This window comes from Zootoca vivipara, chromosome 7, assembly GCF_965207765.1.
Source record: "Zootoca vivipara chromosome 7, rZooViv2.hap1.1, whole genome shotgun sequence".
Taxonomy (NCBI): Eukaryota; Metazoa; Chordata; class Lepidosauria; order Squamata; family Lacertidae; genus Zootoca; species Zootoca vivipara.
The window spans coordinates 38566627-38584168 of NC_142590.1; the positions used below are offsets into that span (position 1 = coordinate 38566627).

At 44.7% G+C, this 17542-nt stretch overlaps 1 protein-coding gene across 1 annotated transcript in view; it reads right to left on the reverse strand.

Moving 5' to 3' along the window:
* Window positions 1–10390, reverse strand: part of LOC118079446 (lanosterol synthase) — a 35796-nt gene extending 25406 nt beyond the window's left edge. The window contains exons 1-5 of the mRNA XM_088674006.1: window positions 10209–10390; window positions 5415–5583; window positions 4108–4246; window positions 1776–1884; window positions 662–783 (exon numbers count right to left, since the gene is read on the reverse strand). Coding sequence (XP_088530132.1) covers window positions 662–783; window positions 1776–1884; window positions 4108–4246; window positions 5415–5583; window positions 10209–10222 — 553 coding nt within the window. The 5' untranslated portion in view covers window positions 10223–10390. The remainder of the gene's footprint in view (window positions 1–661; window positions 784–1775; window positions 1885–4107; window positions 4247–5414; window positions 5584–10208) is intronic.
* Window positions 10391–17542: the final 7152 nt, after the last annotated feature.

Genomic DNA, 17542 nt, shown 5'->3' on the forward strand with positions numbered 1-17542 from the left:
CAATAAACCCTATGTGTGAACGCTACTGCAATAAAAGGGGTATAACTCACCTCATTCTTTGTATTTATGAAATAATATTTTATCACTGCATTTGTGCTTTATGGAGTGGTACAAAACGGCCCATGTCCCGACCCTCCCAAGAGTTCCCAATACAGTGGTACCTTGGATTAAGAACTTAAATCGTTCCGGAGGTCCGTTCTTAACCTGAAACTGTTCTTAACCTGAGGTACCACTTTAGCTAATGGGGGCGCTGCCGCACAATTTCTGCTCTCATCCTGAAGCAAAGTTCTTAACCCGAGGTACTATTTCTGGGTTAGCAGAGTCTGTAACCTGAAGCGACTGTAACCTGAGGTAACACTGTATAATTGTTAGAGGAGGAAAAATCAGGAGGGAAGATATGACCAGCATCTTCTGTTTGATCATAGAAATGGTGTCCATTTGCCAATCTATGGAGATTTGTAATAGGACCCAGGAAGGAAGGAAGGAAGGAAGGAAGGAAGGAAGGAAGGAAGGAAGGAAGGAAGGAAGGAAGGAAGGAAAAGAGACAGAATAGACAGGTGCTCCCAAATAACTGTACAACATCAGGACCCCCAAGTTTTGCCTGGGCACTACGCTCGAGCAAAATGGATTGATCCAGCCCTGCCAGAGAGTTCTGCCTTACCTTTCTTGTGGAGATTTATCCGAGCCCGCACTACATTTGGATGGTCAGGCCCAAGTCCAAGGATTCGCATAGCTATATAGCTGAAGGTTGTGCCCAATACTGTTGACTGTTCTGTAAGATGGCTACCATAAAGAGAGATCAAAGAGCCATTAGAAAATAGACCAGAGTGTTTGGATGTCTAGAAACCTGTTTGAATTGTTTACTTTCCATTAACTTAAATTCAAAAACTTCTCTGAGAATTTGTCAGAATACTCCAACAATACCCAGTCAGCTAGCCATTAGCCAGGCTACCACAGAATACCTACTTTTGTTTTCTATTTCCCTTTTTTTAAAGTAATGCCTTAATGGAGGACATGTAGTGCTTTGAAATGTTTCTTTTCAGGAGACAGCATGGGCTTGAGAGCAGCTCATACAGCCGGAATACCAGTTGAAATTCCATTCCAGATAAATAGAGCTGATCTTGGTTTATGAGAATCAGGGCCGTCTTAAGCATGTCGGGCGCCCGGGCGCCGTGGTGCGGAGATTGCTCCGGTGCCCCCGCCCCATTTCTTGCCACGGCTGGTGGGCAGGCACACCGCGCAGCGCCCCCCTGGCAGCCCCGCGCCACCCAGCCTTCCCCTAGAGCCGGAGCTGATGAGAATGTAGATTCCAAATTCGGATTCAAAGCTGAGTCAAACCCCAAACTATTTTGTGGTTTGCTATTGGTTTGACAGGATACATTTGGATGGAGGCAACCTGGCTTCCCCAGACCATTTATCAGTTGTAATACTTCCTACAGGTGGTACTTTTTAAAGGCAAGAGGGATGTCGGATATCATGTCTTCATTATTGTTGCCTCTCTCCACCCCTCATGCCACAATTCTATTTTTCTCTGCCACAGCTGGGCAGCTTCAGTACATGCTGAGTCCAGCTTGCATTTTGGTCATCTACCCTGCTGCCCTGTCCGCATGGTGAGTATTGCTCACAGTCAAAAGACAGCAGAATGCAGAAGTGATTTAAAGTAGCCTTCATGGGGGAATTGCATCATGGACCAGCCCAAGACAAAGATATGCAGAATTAGAGCATCTCTTCCCAGGCCACTCTAGAGAAGCTCACACCCTCCTTGGACTACTCACAAACTCCAGCCACCATCTGGAAGCTGTTGTGAGAAGATGTAACGCAGGAGCTCTCTCTCGTACTCTTCTGGCAGTGAGATCTTGGCAGCATAGCATGACATCAAAAAACCTGTTTGATTTTTTTAAAAAAAGATAACAATGTATAATACTTCACAATCTCAGTTTTGGCTTGATTTGTTTGGATACCGCCTGTTTGGATATCGAAATGTAACTTGTGCTTTTGTACCCCTGGTAGGTGTGTGAAACAGAAGGAAAAGATCAAACATAACAAGATTTAATTGGCTTTTCCAATTGCCAAAGCCATGTTAAAAACTAGGTTATGGGACATAGAGCGCCAGGAACTGACTTTAGCTGCGAGAAAAACATGTCCCCCTCTTTATTTCCAACTCTCTTGGGCACAGGAATCTAATTCCAGCTATTTACAATTTCTGTTTAACCCACAAGAAAGAAGGGCTTTCTCACTAGCTAGGTTCAGTGCTAACCCCTCTAACCTCCTCTGGGGTAGGTTCGCAGGGACAGCAGAAGGAGACAGGATCTGCCCATGAGACGCCCATCTGGTTGAAACTTTAGCTCATATGGTCGTTAAATGTATGACGATGTCCGCCAGCAATACCTGGACCAACTATGTGTTCCAAAATGGAAACCGGAGATAGAGGTTATAGGGGGAGAGACCAGGAGCGTACCAAGACTGTAGCTAAGTTCCTCTATTTGATCTTTTGCCGCCAAAGTACACTACAGGATCCTGCCCCCATTGGAGACCCACAGAGGTGAAATAGATTGCTGGCCTTCTCCCCCTTTTGGCAAGTGACTGTACTGATAAGTTGGCGACGTGATTGTACAGGACTATGTGTTTTAAATGTTTAAAAATGATGCCAATAAAGGTTTTGATTGATTGATTGACAAGATTTAATTATCTAGCAAGTTTAGGCAAAAGATAATCACTTCTGCCCCCTTACTAGAAGGTGCATAATTTCATTCTGGACTATTCAATGTTGGATGTTGCTTACAGTAATTGCCTGGAGCTGCATGCACTTCCCCTGTGTGGTGAACCACTGAACAACAGGCAGCAGGATTCTCAGTGAACTATCTTCAAATTGCTGGTCCAGGTGGGGATTCAGAGGGGTATTACCCAATCCTATCAGGTGATGCCAGAAGGCAAACCTAGGACCTTCTGCATGCAGGGACTGAAGTGAATTCAGCTTCTCTCACTTCATTTCAAAGTTTGGTTCACTTTTTTGCATCTGTTTGTGATTGATTTATTTTTAAGTCTTCATGAAAATTCATCATCTCAATATACACATTTTTGCAAAGCTATTATTATTGTTGTTGCTGCTGCTGCTGCTGTTGTTACTCTAGTATATGCCATTCTACACATTATGTGACTGGAGAAGTGCACTACAAAATTCAGTGAATAGCAAATGTCAATGGATGCCTGTGCTTCAGTTCTCATACTGTTTCCGAAAGCACTAATAAAGCCTTTACTGCAAACTAAATCAAATTTCTCTCACATCTCTATCTCTACGCAAACCACATTTATTTATTTATATTTATTTATATACCACTTCAGTGTAGTAAAGCTTCTAAGTGGTTTACAAGAAATATTAAAATTTTCTGTAAAACAGTTAAAAATAATAGAGATTTATTTTTTAAAACCATCTGGTCTACCACATCCCCATACAGCTATGTGATGCCAACAATGAGCAATATCCTGTGCAATGGAGTCAATGGATTGCCCCCCTGCTTGGAATGCACTGAAGTGGTATTCTGTTTTGTGAGAGAGGCTAGACTTAGTTTTCTAAAACAGGTGGGAATTGTTTAGTTTAAAATATTCTGAGAATGAAGACTATTCCAGAAAGTTGACCAAAGGCAGTCTGAACTGGCTTGAATAAGATAAACACCTCTGCTTACCCAAGAAGAAGAAAACCTATTTAGCTGAATTACAGTTAAGTTCACAGGTGAGATCTCTTTGTTCCTTTCATAGCTAAAGGCTTACAGGTCCATTATTCTAGATTATTCTGACTGCACTGGAAAGCGCGATAGCTTTTGCTTTGTTGCAGAAAATCCCAAGTTGGATCCTGGGCATAGAGCTGGGGAAACCAAAGAGGGTTGCCAGCAGTTCAGTGTTCAGATAGATGTGCCAGTGGGATAAGGCAGCTTCCTATGTTATTATGAGGCAAAAGAAAGACAACTAATTTAAGCAGTTTCAGAGGTTTCTGAAAATGTCCACCTATTTGTGCCTAGCCTATCTGGTAAAAAACAACAACAGATTTATAGAAAATATACAGGGAGGCCAGTTAATGTATTCGTGGTAATTCTGTTAGGGTCCCTGTACCTGGTCCAAGAGCGACGACACCAGAGCACTCCATAGGCCAATGGCCATCTTCCGCTTGCAGGCCAGAGAAGAATTTAATCGCTTTCTGGACTGCTTCCTGGGCCGTATTGGCTTTGGGCAAGTCTGGAAAGAACTTACTCTGTAAAACAAAATGGGGGAAGTAAGAGAAATGTACAGAAATTGAAAAGGCTGGCTACAGTACAAAGTACCGGTATGCATAGTGTTAACTGTCCTGCTACATATAATGCAACTGTTTGGTCATTTAAAAATAAATATAGCAGAGAAAGGGAGTCAGGATAGGGACCATGGCAGATGGGGAAGTGTCATTTAATACTTCCCCTCTCAGCAGTAGTCTCAATGAAATCCCCCTGCCCCTCGCCAGCTGCTATTTGCATGTGCCTAGAGACACCAGCAGGCTGGGAAAGGCAAAACTCCCTCCTTCCCACCCACCACAATTCCCATACTGACTGGGTCCTCATGTAGTTGAACAACAGTCATGTTAAATACAAAAAGTTGTTTAATGTAATGGATGGTTTGTTCCTGAGATACCATTCCTCAACTGGAGATTCCTCAAGTGACATCTACAGCTGCAAACATCTCACAATGCTTCACATCAATGGGAGATCACAGGTGTCCAGAAATCCAGGAGTCTTCCTCTAAACAAACTGCGTAGAGGATGCATGTGCCTCAGTATTTTCACACACATAAAGTCCCTCATGGAAATATCAGACACAGTATACTGGAGAATGGTCATCGAGAGCAAGAAAGTGGCTTGCTAGAGAACATCTCTGAGCTCTTAGATCAGTGAACCATAAGGGACCAGAAGATCATGTAGCCCAACTCCCTTTCCACAAGTAAGAACCCTACACTGACTCTGGCTTGCAGATGAACTCACTCAGCACAAACTCAGGTAACAAGCACACAGAGCAGCTACCTTGTAGAAAGTGATATCAAAGTTATGTATTCCAGTATTTCCAGTAGATCAGCATATTCATCTTATTCAGGGTTGTCTGTCTTTCAAGTATAAGATAAGCCTGACCTTATCAAGTTGCAGTTGTACAGCACCAAGTGGCAGGCAGTTGGACTAGATGACCCTCACGATCCCTTCTACAATCTATGATTCAATGAAAGCAATAACCAAGCTCCTGCGTTCCTATCTGAGGTGTCAGAAAATGAGAAGCCAAAAGAAAAATGACCCAGCCCTTGGGAATCTGCAGCAAGCCAAGCCCAAGCCAGCAGTCCTTATGCCCTCTACTCCTTTTGTAGACTTTCAGTGTTGTACCATCTGTTATCATTAAGCCACTTACAATGTCCAGCCCTAAAGTGTAAGCCTCTAGTGCGTTCTGTTCACGGGCACATTCTTCATTGTCTGCCACGTAGTACCATTTATGCCGCCCTTCCACGGAGCTGAATCGCCAGCGAGTAAGATCAGTTTTGGGTTCTATTTCATGTGCACCTTTTCTTCTGCGCAGACATCTACCAAAGAACACAGAGGGGGGAGTTTGAAACATGCAGGCAGATTTTCAGTTTGTCATCCTGCCACAGGAAATTATTCTGAAACCAATTTTGTGCTCATTCCAGCCAAAAGTGAGGGACAGACTTTTCTATTGATTTCAGTGGGTCTATTCATGCCTAATTTGTCCACTGATTTCAGTGAGTCTACTCTGAATATGGCATATTCATATACCACCCATAGATCCTTTGCTTTTTCTAACTAGTTCATTATGGAAACACTTCCTATTCCCTCCAACCATATTTTTGTCCCAGTTGTTCAGAGCACAAAGAGGGATGGCTTATAAGTTTCTTTTATATCCTGCTTCATTCCAATGACAGAGCTCATTTTAGGGTTCTTAAGTATGGAAGTCACAGATTGATCAAAAGGACTTATTGCTGCAATCTCTTGCATACCTTTCCTGGAGAAAAGCCCCAGGGAAACAGTGGTACTTACTTCTGAGTAAGCATGCATAGGATTGTCCTAGTAGACCAGGGGTGTCAAACTCAAATTCATCGGGGGCCGCATCAGCAGTTTGGTCACCCTCAAAGGGCCAGTTGTATCTGTAGGACTATGTGTCCACTGCCTTATGAGTTTGGGCTGCCTTGATTACTGGGAATGGGCAAAACTCTGACTCCCTTATTACGACACCTGTATGGTTTCATGTGTGTTGCTCCCATCAAGTGAACTTATACAATTTCCTCATATTGAATCAACCCATTAATTACAGGGGTGGCGAAATCCCAAGAGACAGTGATCTACTTTCAGAATTAAAATCTGGCAGTGATCTACCCCCATTTTTAGGGGTTCAGCTCAAAGTTGTTGAGCTTTTTTTACGGAGAAGGAAAGGGGGTGGATGATGCAGCCTGCACGAAGAGAAGACAGGGGTGTGGGGTGAGGGGTGGTGGGAAATGCTGCCTGCATGGATGGAAAACTGGGGTGTGGGGTAAGGGAGGGAGATGCTGCCTGCATGGATGGAAGACTGGGGTGTGGGGTAAGGGGGGGAGATGCTGCCTGCTCGGATGGAAGACTGGGGTGTGGGGTAAGGGGGGGAGATGCTGCCTGCTCGGATGGAAGACTGGGGTGTGGGGTAAGGGGGGGAGATGCTGCCTGCATGGATGGAAGACTGGGGTGTGGGGTAAGGGGGGAGGGAGTCTTGGGAGGCAAGCTGCGCAGCAGCCAGCCATCTGGCAGGCGAGCAGGGAAAGGGGAGACCGCTGGCTTTGTGGCTGGCTTTAAAGCAGCAACGGGACAGGAGCCTCCTGCACGGGTAAGAACTCTTTGCCGGCAAGACGGAGGCACACGCGGTCATGCGCGCGCACACACACACACACACACATTTTTGACACTTATGATGCCTGTGTTGGTAAGGCAGTCAGGAAAAGATAAGTGACTGGAAATGTGGGCGCACACCACAGGGGTCAAAATGAGGGGGGAAGAGAGACAGACTAACAATGGAAAGGCATGAGCACTGTGGGGAGAACTGGTAAAATGCAGGCTAGACAATGTTACCATTCAGTGGATTTGTAACTGGCTGGCTGACCAAACCCAATGACTCCTCTTCATCCTGGAGAGAAGTGACTAGTGGGGTACCACAGGGTTCTGTCTTGGGTCCAGTCTTACTAAACATCTTTATCAATGACTTGGATGATGGGTTTGAGGGCATCCTGAGCAAGTTTGCAGATGACACCAAATTGGGAGGGGTGGCTAATACCCCAGAGGACAGGATCACACTTAAAAATGACCTTAACAGATTAGACAACTTTGCCAAAGCAAACAAGATGAATTTTAACAAGGAGAAATGTAAAGTACTACACTTGGGCAAAAAAAAATGAAAGGCACAAATACAGGATGGGAGACACCTGGCTTGAGAGCAGTACATGTGAAAATGATCTAGGAGTCTTGGTAGATCACAAACTTGACATCAGTCAGCAGTGTGATGCAGCAGCTAAAAAAGCCAATGCAATTCTGGGATGCATCAATAGGAGTATAGCATCTAGATCAAGGGAAGTAATAGTACCACTGTATTCTGCTCTGGTCAGACCTCACCTGGAGTACTGTGTCCAGTCCTGGGCACCACAGTTCAATAAGGATACTGACAAGCTGGAACGTGTCCAGAGGAGGGCAACCAAAATGGTCAAAGGCCCGGCTGGGGACCTTCTACCTGAAAAGCAGGGGTCCTGCCCACTGAGTGACAGCCCTTTCTCACATATGTCACTTTGAGCTCCTTGGAAGAAAGGGAGGCTAGAAATGTGACAAACAAGGGAAGTGTCCCAATATCTCAGCCGGGATACCTCAGCCGGGATACCTCAGCCGGGATAGCTCAGTTGGCCAGAGCGTGGTGCTGATAATGCCAAGGTTGCAGGTTCAATCCCCATGTGGGACAGCTGCATATTGCAGGGGGTTGGACTAGATGATCCTCGGGTCCCTTCCAACTCTATATAATTCTATGGCTTTTCTCACACTGCCAGGAAGGCAGGCTGCACCTGGCAAAACTCATTTTCCTTCTCTACATCTGTTCACCCCACAGAATGTTCCTTAGTGAATGGCTGGGTGGGGCGAGAGAGGTTTTTTTTTGCACCTTTAACAGCAGCGCAGAAAAGGCAATTGCCGCAGCTGTAGCCATGTCATCCGCTGACATTCCCTCCGCTACACAACTGTTAAAGGTGCAGGAGCCCCTTTCCTGCGTCTCCTCGCCCCGAGATCCCTGCCCTGAAGCGGCCTACTTGTACCCATCGACTGGCACCCCCCGTCCCTCTCCGCCCAATTCCTCCTTTGTCCGTTCATTCCCCACAAGTGGTGCAGCGAGCGGTCTGCTTCAAGAAGTACGGGAGCGACTCACGGAGAAGAAGAGCGGAGGCAGCAGAGGCTCCCCAGCCACCCACTGTCCCGCGCAGGAAGTCCCAAGGCAGCGGAACTGGGGCGGGCGGACGGGCAGGCGCGAGGGTCAACCAGAGCGCTGGAAGGGCGCACAGAGTCCCGCGCCGCTTCAGCACCACGCCCCTCATCCCCCGCTTGCTCCCCCACTCGCTCTCCCGCCGTCACCCCAAGGGGCAGCCAGCGCGGGAGGTAGGCGGCCCCAGAGGCGGAGCAGAGCAAGGCCTTCGAGCCGGGCGGCGATGGTGTCTTCGGAGGCGCCTCCAGGGCTGCCCGGGGAAGATGTGCTGCTTACCGCTCTGGCCGCGCGGCTGACGGGGGCGCCGAGAAGGAGCAGGCAGATTGCGGCCCTCTTTCGCGACCCGGCGGGGGCGGGCCAGGCTCCGTCATGTGTGGGCGCGTTGCCGGGCGTGTCTTCCTGCCGCGACGGGTGTGGTTTGTCTCGGAGAAGGGGCGGCGCCCAGAGACGTCCGTCGCTTCTGATTGGCTGCAGCTGCTTAGCCCGCCCCTCACCACCTCCCAGGCCCCCCAGCCCGGCAGCCTCGGAAATAATCCAAAAGAAAGCCACTACAGGTGCGCCGTGGGAGGGCGGGCGGCGGGCGGCAGCGGGGGTTTGGGGGGTTAGCGGCCGGCCAGTAGGCGGGCGGGCCACATCGCGAGGTCTGGCGGCGGGCGGGCGGCGGGCCACATCACGAGGTCTGCTGGGCCGGATTAGGCCCGCGGGCCTTGTCCTTGGCACCCGTGTAGTAGACTATTCCATGTTTAAAATTTAGGGGTGATTTAGGGGTGAAATTCTAAATAGGCCTATTATACACCTCCACTAATTGAACTGTTTTCGACATCAATAATTGACAAATAATGACCACTGATTCAGTTCCAAAGAGAGTTAATATGTATGTACTGTGCTGCACTCTGCTTTAGTCATTAATTTATTTGCAGCCAGATATTTTGCCCATCTTCTGCTTATCCCCTTCATTTATCTAATTGGGTTTGCTAAACTTAACATCAACACATCCAGTTTCATGTCATTTATCAACTGCATATCTTTTATTTCAAAGTTATTATAACCAATGATACTTCTTTACACCAATTTTCATTTCTGTTCCTAATCACAATCAAAAACTTCTATTCTATTTTCCACAGTATTTCTGAATCAAGAAAAGCCAAAATGCTGCCTTTTTATTACTTAAATCATCAGGTTAATTGCCCTTCCCATCTTATTTCTGCAAATGTTTCCTGTAATAAAACTTGCTTAATCAATATGAATGAAGTCAAGCACTGGCACACTTTGTTATTTTATTTAACCATCATCCTAATTCAAAGTGGGACCCAGGTGGCGCTGTGGGTTAAACCACAGAGTCTAGGGCTTGCTGACCGGAAGGTCGGTGGTTCGAATCCCTGTGACGGGGTGAGCTCCCGTTGTTTGGTCCCAGCTCCTGCCCACCTAGCAGTTCGAAAGCACATCAAAGTGCAAGTAGATAAATAGGGACCGCTCCGGCAGGAAGGTAAACGGCATTTCCGTGCACTGCTCTGGTTCGCCAGAAGCAGCTTTGTCATGCTGGCCACATGACCCGGAAGCTGTCTGCGGACAAACGCCGGCTCCCTTGGCCTATAGAGCGAGATCAGCACCGCAACCCCAGAGTCGGACACGACTGGACCTGATGGTCAGGGGCCCCTTTACCTTTACCTTTTACCTAATTCAAAGCATATTGATTGCACACGATGTACTTACGTCCCAGCAGACATCTTCTTGGGTTGATGAAACTGCCTCAGATTGTTCTGGTTATATTTTAGATGTTGCCAGACAGGCACAAAGGACACTGAATAGGACGCTGAACTCTTGTACAGTATTCTGGGCTAGAGTTCCTGCCTCTGAAGGTCCACAATTCCTAAAAAACATGCAGGCTCACATCCAGTAAAATACTTGAAGGTTACCGTAATTAAAGACTGACCTAACCAATCACAGCAAGAGTAATTTTACAGGGTGGGATCAGGAGTGTTAATGTAATCAATGAAAGGCAAACCCACAATAACAAATGTATGGCAGGGCTATCCTTGATGCATTCCACAGACTGGTTCTGAAGATAAAAATCTATCATGAGTAAAGTAACTTACCGTATATGTATTTCGAAACCTGGTTGAGAGTGCAAGGGAAAAGAATTTATGGGGAGGCCGGACTGATTAACTCACACAGGAGAAAGAACATATGTGAAATCTCGTTTGATATTTATCTCAGCAGCTGGGAAAAAAATCGGATGAAAGAGGAAAACATGTGACTGTAAGGGAAAGATCGGGACTATTATAGACTTTGAGTGATGATTTGGACTTTAGAAAAAAGACGGCAGTGGGCAGTTGCGAGGAATCCCCAATTTCTTGAAGCATGGGAACCCCGAAAATTTTAGATGATTTGGCATAACATTCGGTTTGATTGATATGTATTTGTATAATTTGAAATAATGGATGTGATATAATTGTTTTTAATTGGAAAATTAATAAAAATATATTATATAAAAAAAGAGAGTGCAAGGGAAAAGAAGAACAGACAACTTTATCATTTGCTCTACTGCCACAGTGCCCTGCTGTTAAGAGCTTTTTTTTGATGTCCTCACTTGCCCCAACCACCAAAGCATTTCTAAGTATCAGCTCACTAAAGAATCCACACAAAGTTATACAGCCTCAGATTAAGAGATGATTAAAAGAAAAAAATGTATTAGGCTGATAGAACCAGTTTTATCTCCTTCATGCCAGAATGCTTTAATTCAGGGGTAAAGCCAAACTGGTTGGTTTGCAATGCATTGTATTCGCAGGATCAATCACTGTCAGAGGTCCCATTGCCCCTGTGCTGTCAATGCAGTCTAAACATTACTCTTTTGAGGAATTATTCTTAGTCAAAGATCTACAGGGTTGAGTCACCATTTGAACATCACTGTCTCATGCTGAGAACCTGTGCTGTGCATCCATTGAACATAAGGGAAACCTACTAGGGATTATCTCTTGCTTTGAAATATTTGATTTCAGATTTCCGAATCACTATTTCCCCTGCACACATGCACACTTTTATTCAATTTTGATGCAAATAATCACTGATTTAGGTGTAGTCCTGTCCATTTCTGTATACTCTATACTGACTAAATAATCTGGGCTTGTCTTTGGCTTTTATTTCGTTGTAACCACTGTAGCACAGGGAATTCATAAAAGAGTTTTTTATACCGTGTTATTCTGAATGTATCATGGCCAAAACAGAAATCAAAGAGATGCCAAAGATGGGTGTATTGCCAGATTGCTTCCGCAAAGAGATTATATGTTTCTATAGCTGGCTAAACGTTTGGCTATTCTAATAATAATAATAATAATAATAATAATAATAATAATAATAATAATAATAATTGTCCAGTAGCACCTTACAGACCAACTAAGTTTGTTCTGGTATAAGCTTTTGTGTGCATGCACACTTCTTCAGATAATGATTGACTATTGTCACTCATGTGAATCTGCTGTTTCAATTTATTGATTTCTTAATTTTCCCATTTTCTTCACATGCCATTCTGCTGCAAATGTTCACTTGAGGATTATTATTCTTACATTCTTCATGGAAGAATGGGGCTGCATGCTCCTTATGTGTATACAGCCCTAGTCTTCTATGTAGAGTTGACTCTGTGGAATAATCCTCAAGTGAACATTTGAAGCACATTTCCCTCTCCCAAAGGATCTTGGGAGATGTCGTTTGTTAAGTGTTCCTAGGATTCTTTGGGAAGGATGCTCTGAATGTGTGGTGTGTATGTAGCTGAGGTGGAAAAGACAAAGGGAATCCAAATTCATATCTCATTTGTCCTCACCCTAACCTAGTGGTGTGGATTTAACTGAGAAGCACCGTCTGGCCAAAATTGTCCATGCAACTCAGGGTGAATCTGCACTTGAACATGGGTCTCCCATGTTGACACCCAACACTGTGTTCCTACTACAGTGGTGCCTCGACTTACGAATTTAATCCGTTCCGAAGGCACCTTTGTAGGTCGAAAAATTCGTTAGTTGAAAAACGCCATAGGAAATTTCCCAAAATGCATTGGAATCTGAAAAAATCGTACGTTGAAGCAACCCCATCTAAAAATTTGTACATCAAAAAAACCTAAAACTCCCGTGGTTTCCGTTCGGATGTCGAGAAATTCTTAAGTGTGCAGCCATTTGCCCCACTCGTAAGTCGAAGAATTCGGTTGTCAAGTCGTTCGTAAGTCGAGGTACCACTGTAATAAGAAAACTTTCTCAGAATTTGTTCTACCCTGATGTACTACTGTTCAGATAAACTGAAGAGTGCAGATAGACAAAACGCCATGTTGCATTTGCACCAGCGAAGCCAGATATCTTCTGCAATAAAATATCTCTCTCCCATATTGCCCCCTTATAGCCATGGCAGGCACTATACCTCTCCAACAGTTTGACTTTACCCCCAATGGCGCACTCTTCCATCGTCTTTCAAGACAGGCGGATGCCTTCTGATAACTCTAATCACTGTGCTCCACTGCACAATCCTGCCTCTTCAAATCTTTACAGTAGACTTAGCCTTTGATGAATTGAATTGTCACACTCCTACCCCTTTTTGTTCATGCATGACAAACATCCTTTAGTCTAAAAGCAAGGAAAACAAGAATTTCGTGTCCAAAGACCAGAACAGTTCTGTGAAGAATTTGGAAAGCCAAGAGTTTTGTTGTTGGTCCTCATTTATCCAAAGCTATTGGTCATTCACTTGGGACATAGTAATTTCATACTATGTTATATAAGGCGGGATTTATTAGGAATATACATGCCTATTGCTCATTGGTTCATACTCCAAATCTTCAGGGGCTATTTATTACAGTATGTCACTAATTACGTTAATTATGCCACAGACATTATTTCAAAATCTCTTGCTATACTCATGAATAATATATTATATATATATAACATATTATACTACACATATAACATAGTAACAAACAAAAATAATACCCCAACACACACCACAGTTTAAAAACCATTGTTTGCTTAAGTACCCAAAGGTTAACCAGCACAAATTAACCTGAGCCTTGCCTTTGGGAAGGGGAATGACTGGTGAAGGGAGAAGCAATCAGGAAGAGAGATACCCATGGCACACTTTCAAAATTCAAAAGTGATTACGAGCCCAAAAATGTTGGCAACCCTTGATGTAAAATGAAGCTCATTGGTACAAAAACAACAATAGCCCTAATGACTGCACATAACTGAGTTTGCCACAAGTACCTTGGGATAGTCTGAAAATGCCCACTCAGTGAAGGTCAATTTTTCTACCTTCCACTCCCTTTCCCCACCCCCATGTTGTTGCCCTGAGGAAACCACCCAGTGCTTAAGGGAGGAAGAAACAGAAGGAACTAGTAAAATTTCCCTATATTACCAAAACTAACTCTACCCTACCGCTACCAGGCTTCCTCAACTTGGAAAAAAAAACACCTAACTGCTATTATGCCTGATCAGATAACAAAAGAACAAACCTGAAATATATTGGCTGATAAGGTTTTGAAAAATGTATACTGTATTGTGCAAGTAACAGCGAAGCAAGCTTTGGAGAAGAATCACCACCGTGAAGAACAGTGACAGACTTCAGTGGGAAAAGGTTTAGAACAGGGGTCAACAAACTTTTTCAGCAGGGGACCGGTCCACTGCCCCTCACACCTTGTGGGGGGGCGGACTTTATTTTGGGGGGGAAATGTGAACGGATTCCTATGCCCCACAAATAACCCAGAGATGCATTTTAAATAAAAGGACACATTCTACTTATGTAAAAACATGCTGATTCCCAAACCGTCCACGGGCCGGATTTAGAAGGCGATTGGGCCGCATCCGGCCCCCGGGCCTTAGTTTGGGGACTCTGGTTTAGAACCAGAAAGTTGTTGGCAACAGAGAGACAAGCATCAAGCCAACTGAAAGTATCAAATGGAGCTACTGAAAGAGCAAGATTTTTTACTTTGGTACAGAGCCATGTAAAAGGACTGCCAGTTCTTTAGTTATATGGATTCCAGATCATGTAAAGCATTAAAGTTTACAGATAGCACCTAAATGGGCCCCAAAGCACAGTGATCGTCAGTGCAACAGATGCAAAGAAGCTATGTACTGTAGATGTGAATGCATTTTCCCATCCGTAAAAAGGCACACAGCTCCCTTCTACACCAACTGCTGCTTCAGAGGTTTCCGTAAGGGCAGATGCACACAGACCACCTGGCATTACCCAAGCCTGGAAGTTACAAAAGCACGAGTATGTGTAGCACAGCAACAACAGTCAAAAAAGGTAGAGACCATCCTCTCTTCTTACCTTCCTTTCCCTGTGTGTGATGTCTTTTATCCAGACAGGGGCTGTCCTAACGGCTGATCTTTGAAAGTCATTCCAAGAGCTTCCCCTGTGCTGGGGCTTCATTCAGGGTGGGGAGTACCCTGTCCTCCCAAATTATTGCCTAGCAGGTGCAGCCTTCGCCACTGAATCTACATCTCTTGAATTTTGCATATCCTCTGTCATTCCTCCTCAAGCACACAAATCTAAACTATATTTTGCATTGTGGGGTGTGTGGATCGTAGTCAAGAACCACTCAGCAGACAAAGCACTTCTTAAATTTCCATTTACCATTAAAGGATTTGAAGTGGTGTGAATACCTGCCAGGAAATTAAGTTAATGTGCCTCTTCATCCTGTTCCTTTTGGGCGTGTTTGCGCATATCGAAGAGGTATCATTAGTATCTCATTAGCCCTCACATTTCTCCAGTCACTTCTTCATATAATTAGTTCACCACCAGCCATTAAAAAAAATAATAAAACTTAATGTGGCAGATATTGATACTTATATCCTTATAACCTTATTTTGGATATATACATTCATTTAACTTAATTGTAGCAACCTGAGGATGTGCTCTTCCATTTGGAAGAAAATCACCACCACCACCCCACATTTTTCACTTAATGAAAAAGAGATAATAGCAAAAGTTTATTTAGAATTATATAAAAAAACCAAGTTAAGAATATGTATGCACCTGTTTGGTTTTGTCTGTTGAAAATATAGAATGAAAACCTCCAAATTCACTATATTTTGTTGTTAGGTATTGTCAGGGGATTGTTGCACCTACTCCCGAGTAAAGACGCTCCAGTCCATTCTGTCTTTACAGGTTTTATTGTGCATACTATTTACAGTGCAGAGATAGCAGAAAACATGACCTCCTAGTCACTCGCAGAATCCGGCAATGACGCCCTTCTGCTCCAGGGCCAGCATAATAACTTGGGCACCCCGAAACGCCACCCTCTCACCCTGCGTTTGGGGGCGTGCCTCAATTTGGGCACCGGAAGCGGCTGTGCTCCCTCCTCCACTTGTGGGCTAGGGCAGTGCAGGGGCTCTGATACATCGCTGAGCCTTCCTTCCTCCACTACCGTAGTTGGCTTGGGCGGTGCAAGGGCTCTGATACCTCACTGAGCCTTCCCTCCATTCTGCTCCCCTCCTCATTCCCCCCCGCCTGACCCACTGCTACCGCTCTCGCTGGGCGAAGTGCTGGTCAGGATGACAGGGAGAGGCTCCCTGTAGGGAGGCCCCCTGACAGGTATGTTTTACATTTTCTGCACCTGCCTTGAATCAATGGTTATTTTCACTTATCATGTGGGCTTCTTGCAGAAAAACCAGGCACTTTCTACCACATGTGGTGGCAGTGTAAGAAATTTGAAGTGTTTTGGGATAACCTCCATACAGAATTGCAGAAACTACTAAAAAATCTCCTTTAATAAAAAACTAGAAGCTTCTCTTCTAGAGATTACAGGTCTGGAATATTAGTGTGTTCCTACTAATAAGAAAACTTTCTCAGAATTGGTTCTACCCTGATGTACTACTGTTCAGATAAACTGAAGAGTACAGATAGACAAAAGGCTATATTGCATTTGCACCAGCGAAGCCAGATATCCTCTGCAATAAAATATCTCTCTCCCATATTGCTCTCTATAGCCATGGCAGGCACTATACCTCTCCAACAGTTTGACTTTACCCCCAATGGCGCACTCTTCCATCGTCTTTCAAGACAGGCGGATGCCTTCTGATAACTTTAATCACTGTGCTCCATTGCACAATCCTACCTCTTCAAATTTTTACAATAGACTTAGCCTTTATACACAAATCCCAGATGAATTGAATTGTCACAGAAGGACAAAAAACAGAAACAGAAACAGAAGGAACTAGTAAAACATCCCCATATTACCAAAACTATGTGAACCATCTACCCTAATGCCTTATGAATACTAATACAACTTGACATGGAGATTTTCCAAAATGAAGATAACATCCACATACGGGAAGGAAGCAAATTGTATCATAAATTGTGAAAGTGCTTCTTTTGCAGCAATGATGTTTTCTGCAAGCTGCTATGCACTTGAGAACCAGAAACATGTGTTTCAAAACCTGGTTGAACTTTAAGGGAACACAAGGGTAAAAGTAAATTCTTGGAAATGTGATCAAGCAGCAAACAAGAAGAACAGATTACATCATCCCTTGCTCCATTGCCTCATCAAATTGCAGTGGTGTAGCGTGGGTTGCTACTGCCAACGGCAAGACTAGTGTTGTGCCCCCTAAGACAAATATTGCACCCCCTAACTGGCGCCTCCATACAGCACACTGCTGCTCACAGAGGGAGCTGTGCGGCAGTGGTGGGGCAGGCATGCGCGCTTCCTTGTGCTGGGGATGGGTTGCTGCTGCCACAAGACTCCTGTCTACACACCTCCTCTGCTGGTGGGGAAACCACACAGCTGAGGGATGCAAGGGCCCATTCTCACTACAGCTCCTGCTCAGCATGCTGCTCAGGTGAAGTGGGCGGGGGGATAGGGAGGGCCTCCAGTCAGGGGGGCAGCTGCAGAGACGCACCCAAAAAATGTTTGCAACCTGGTCAATCTCCTCAGTAGCCCCCCCCCCCATGCTACACCACTGACAAGTTGTTGTTGTTGTTGTTGTTGTTGTTGTTGTTGTTGTTATTCTATAGCACCCTTTATCTGATGAGTAAACGTTGGTTTACAATATAAAAACACTAAAATATATAACATA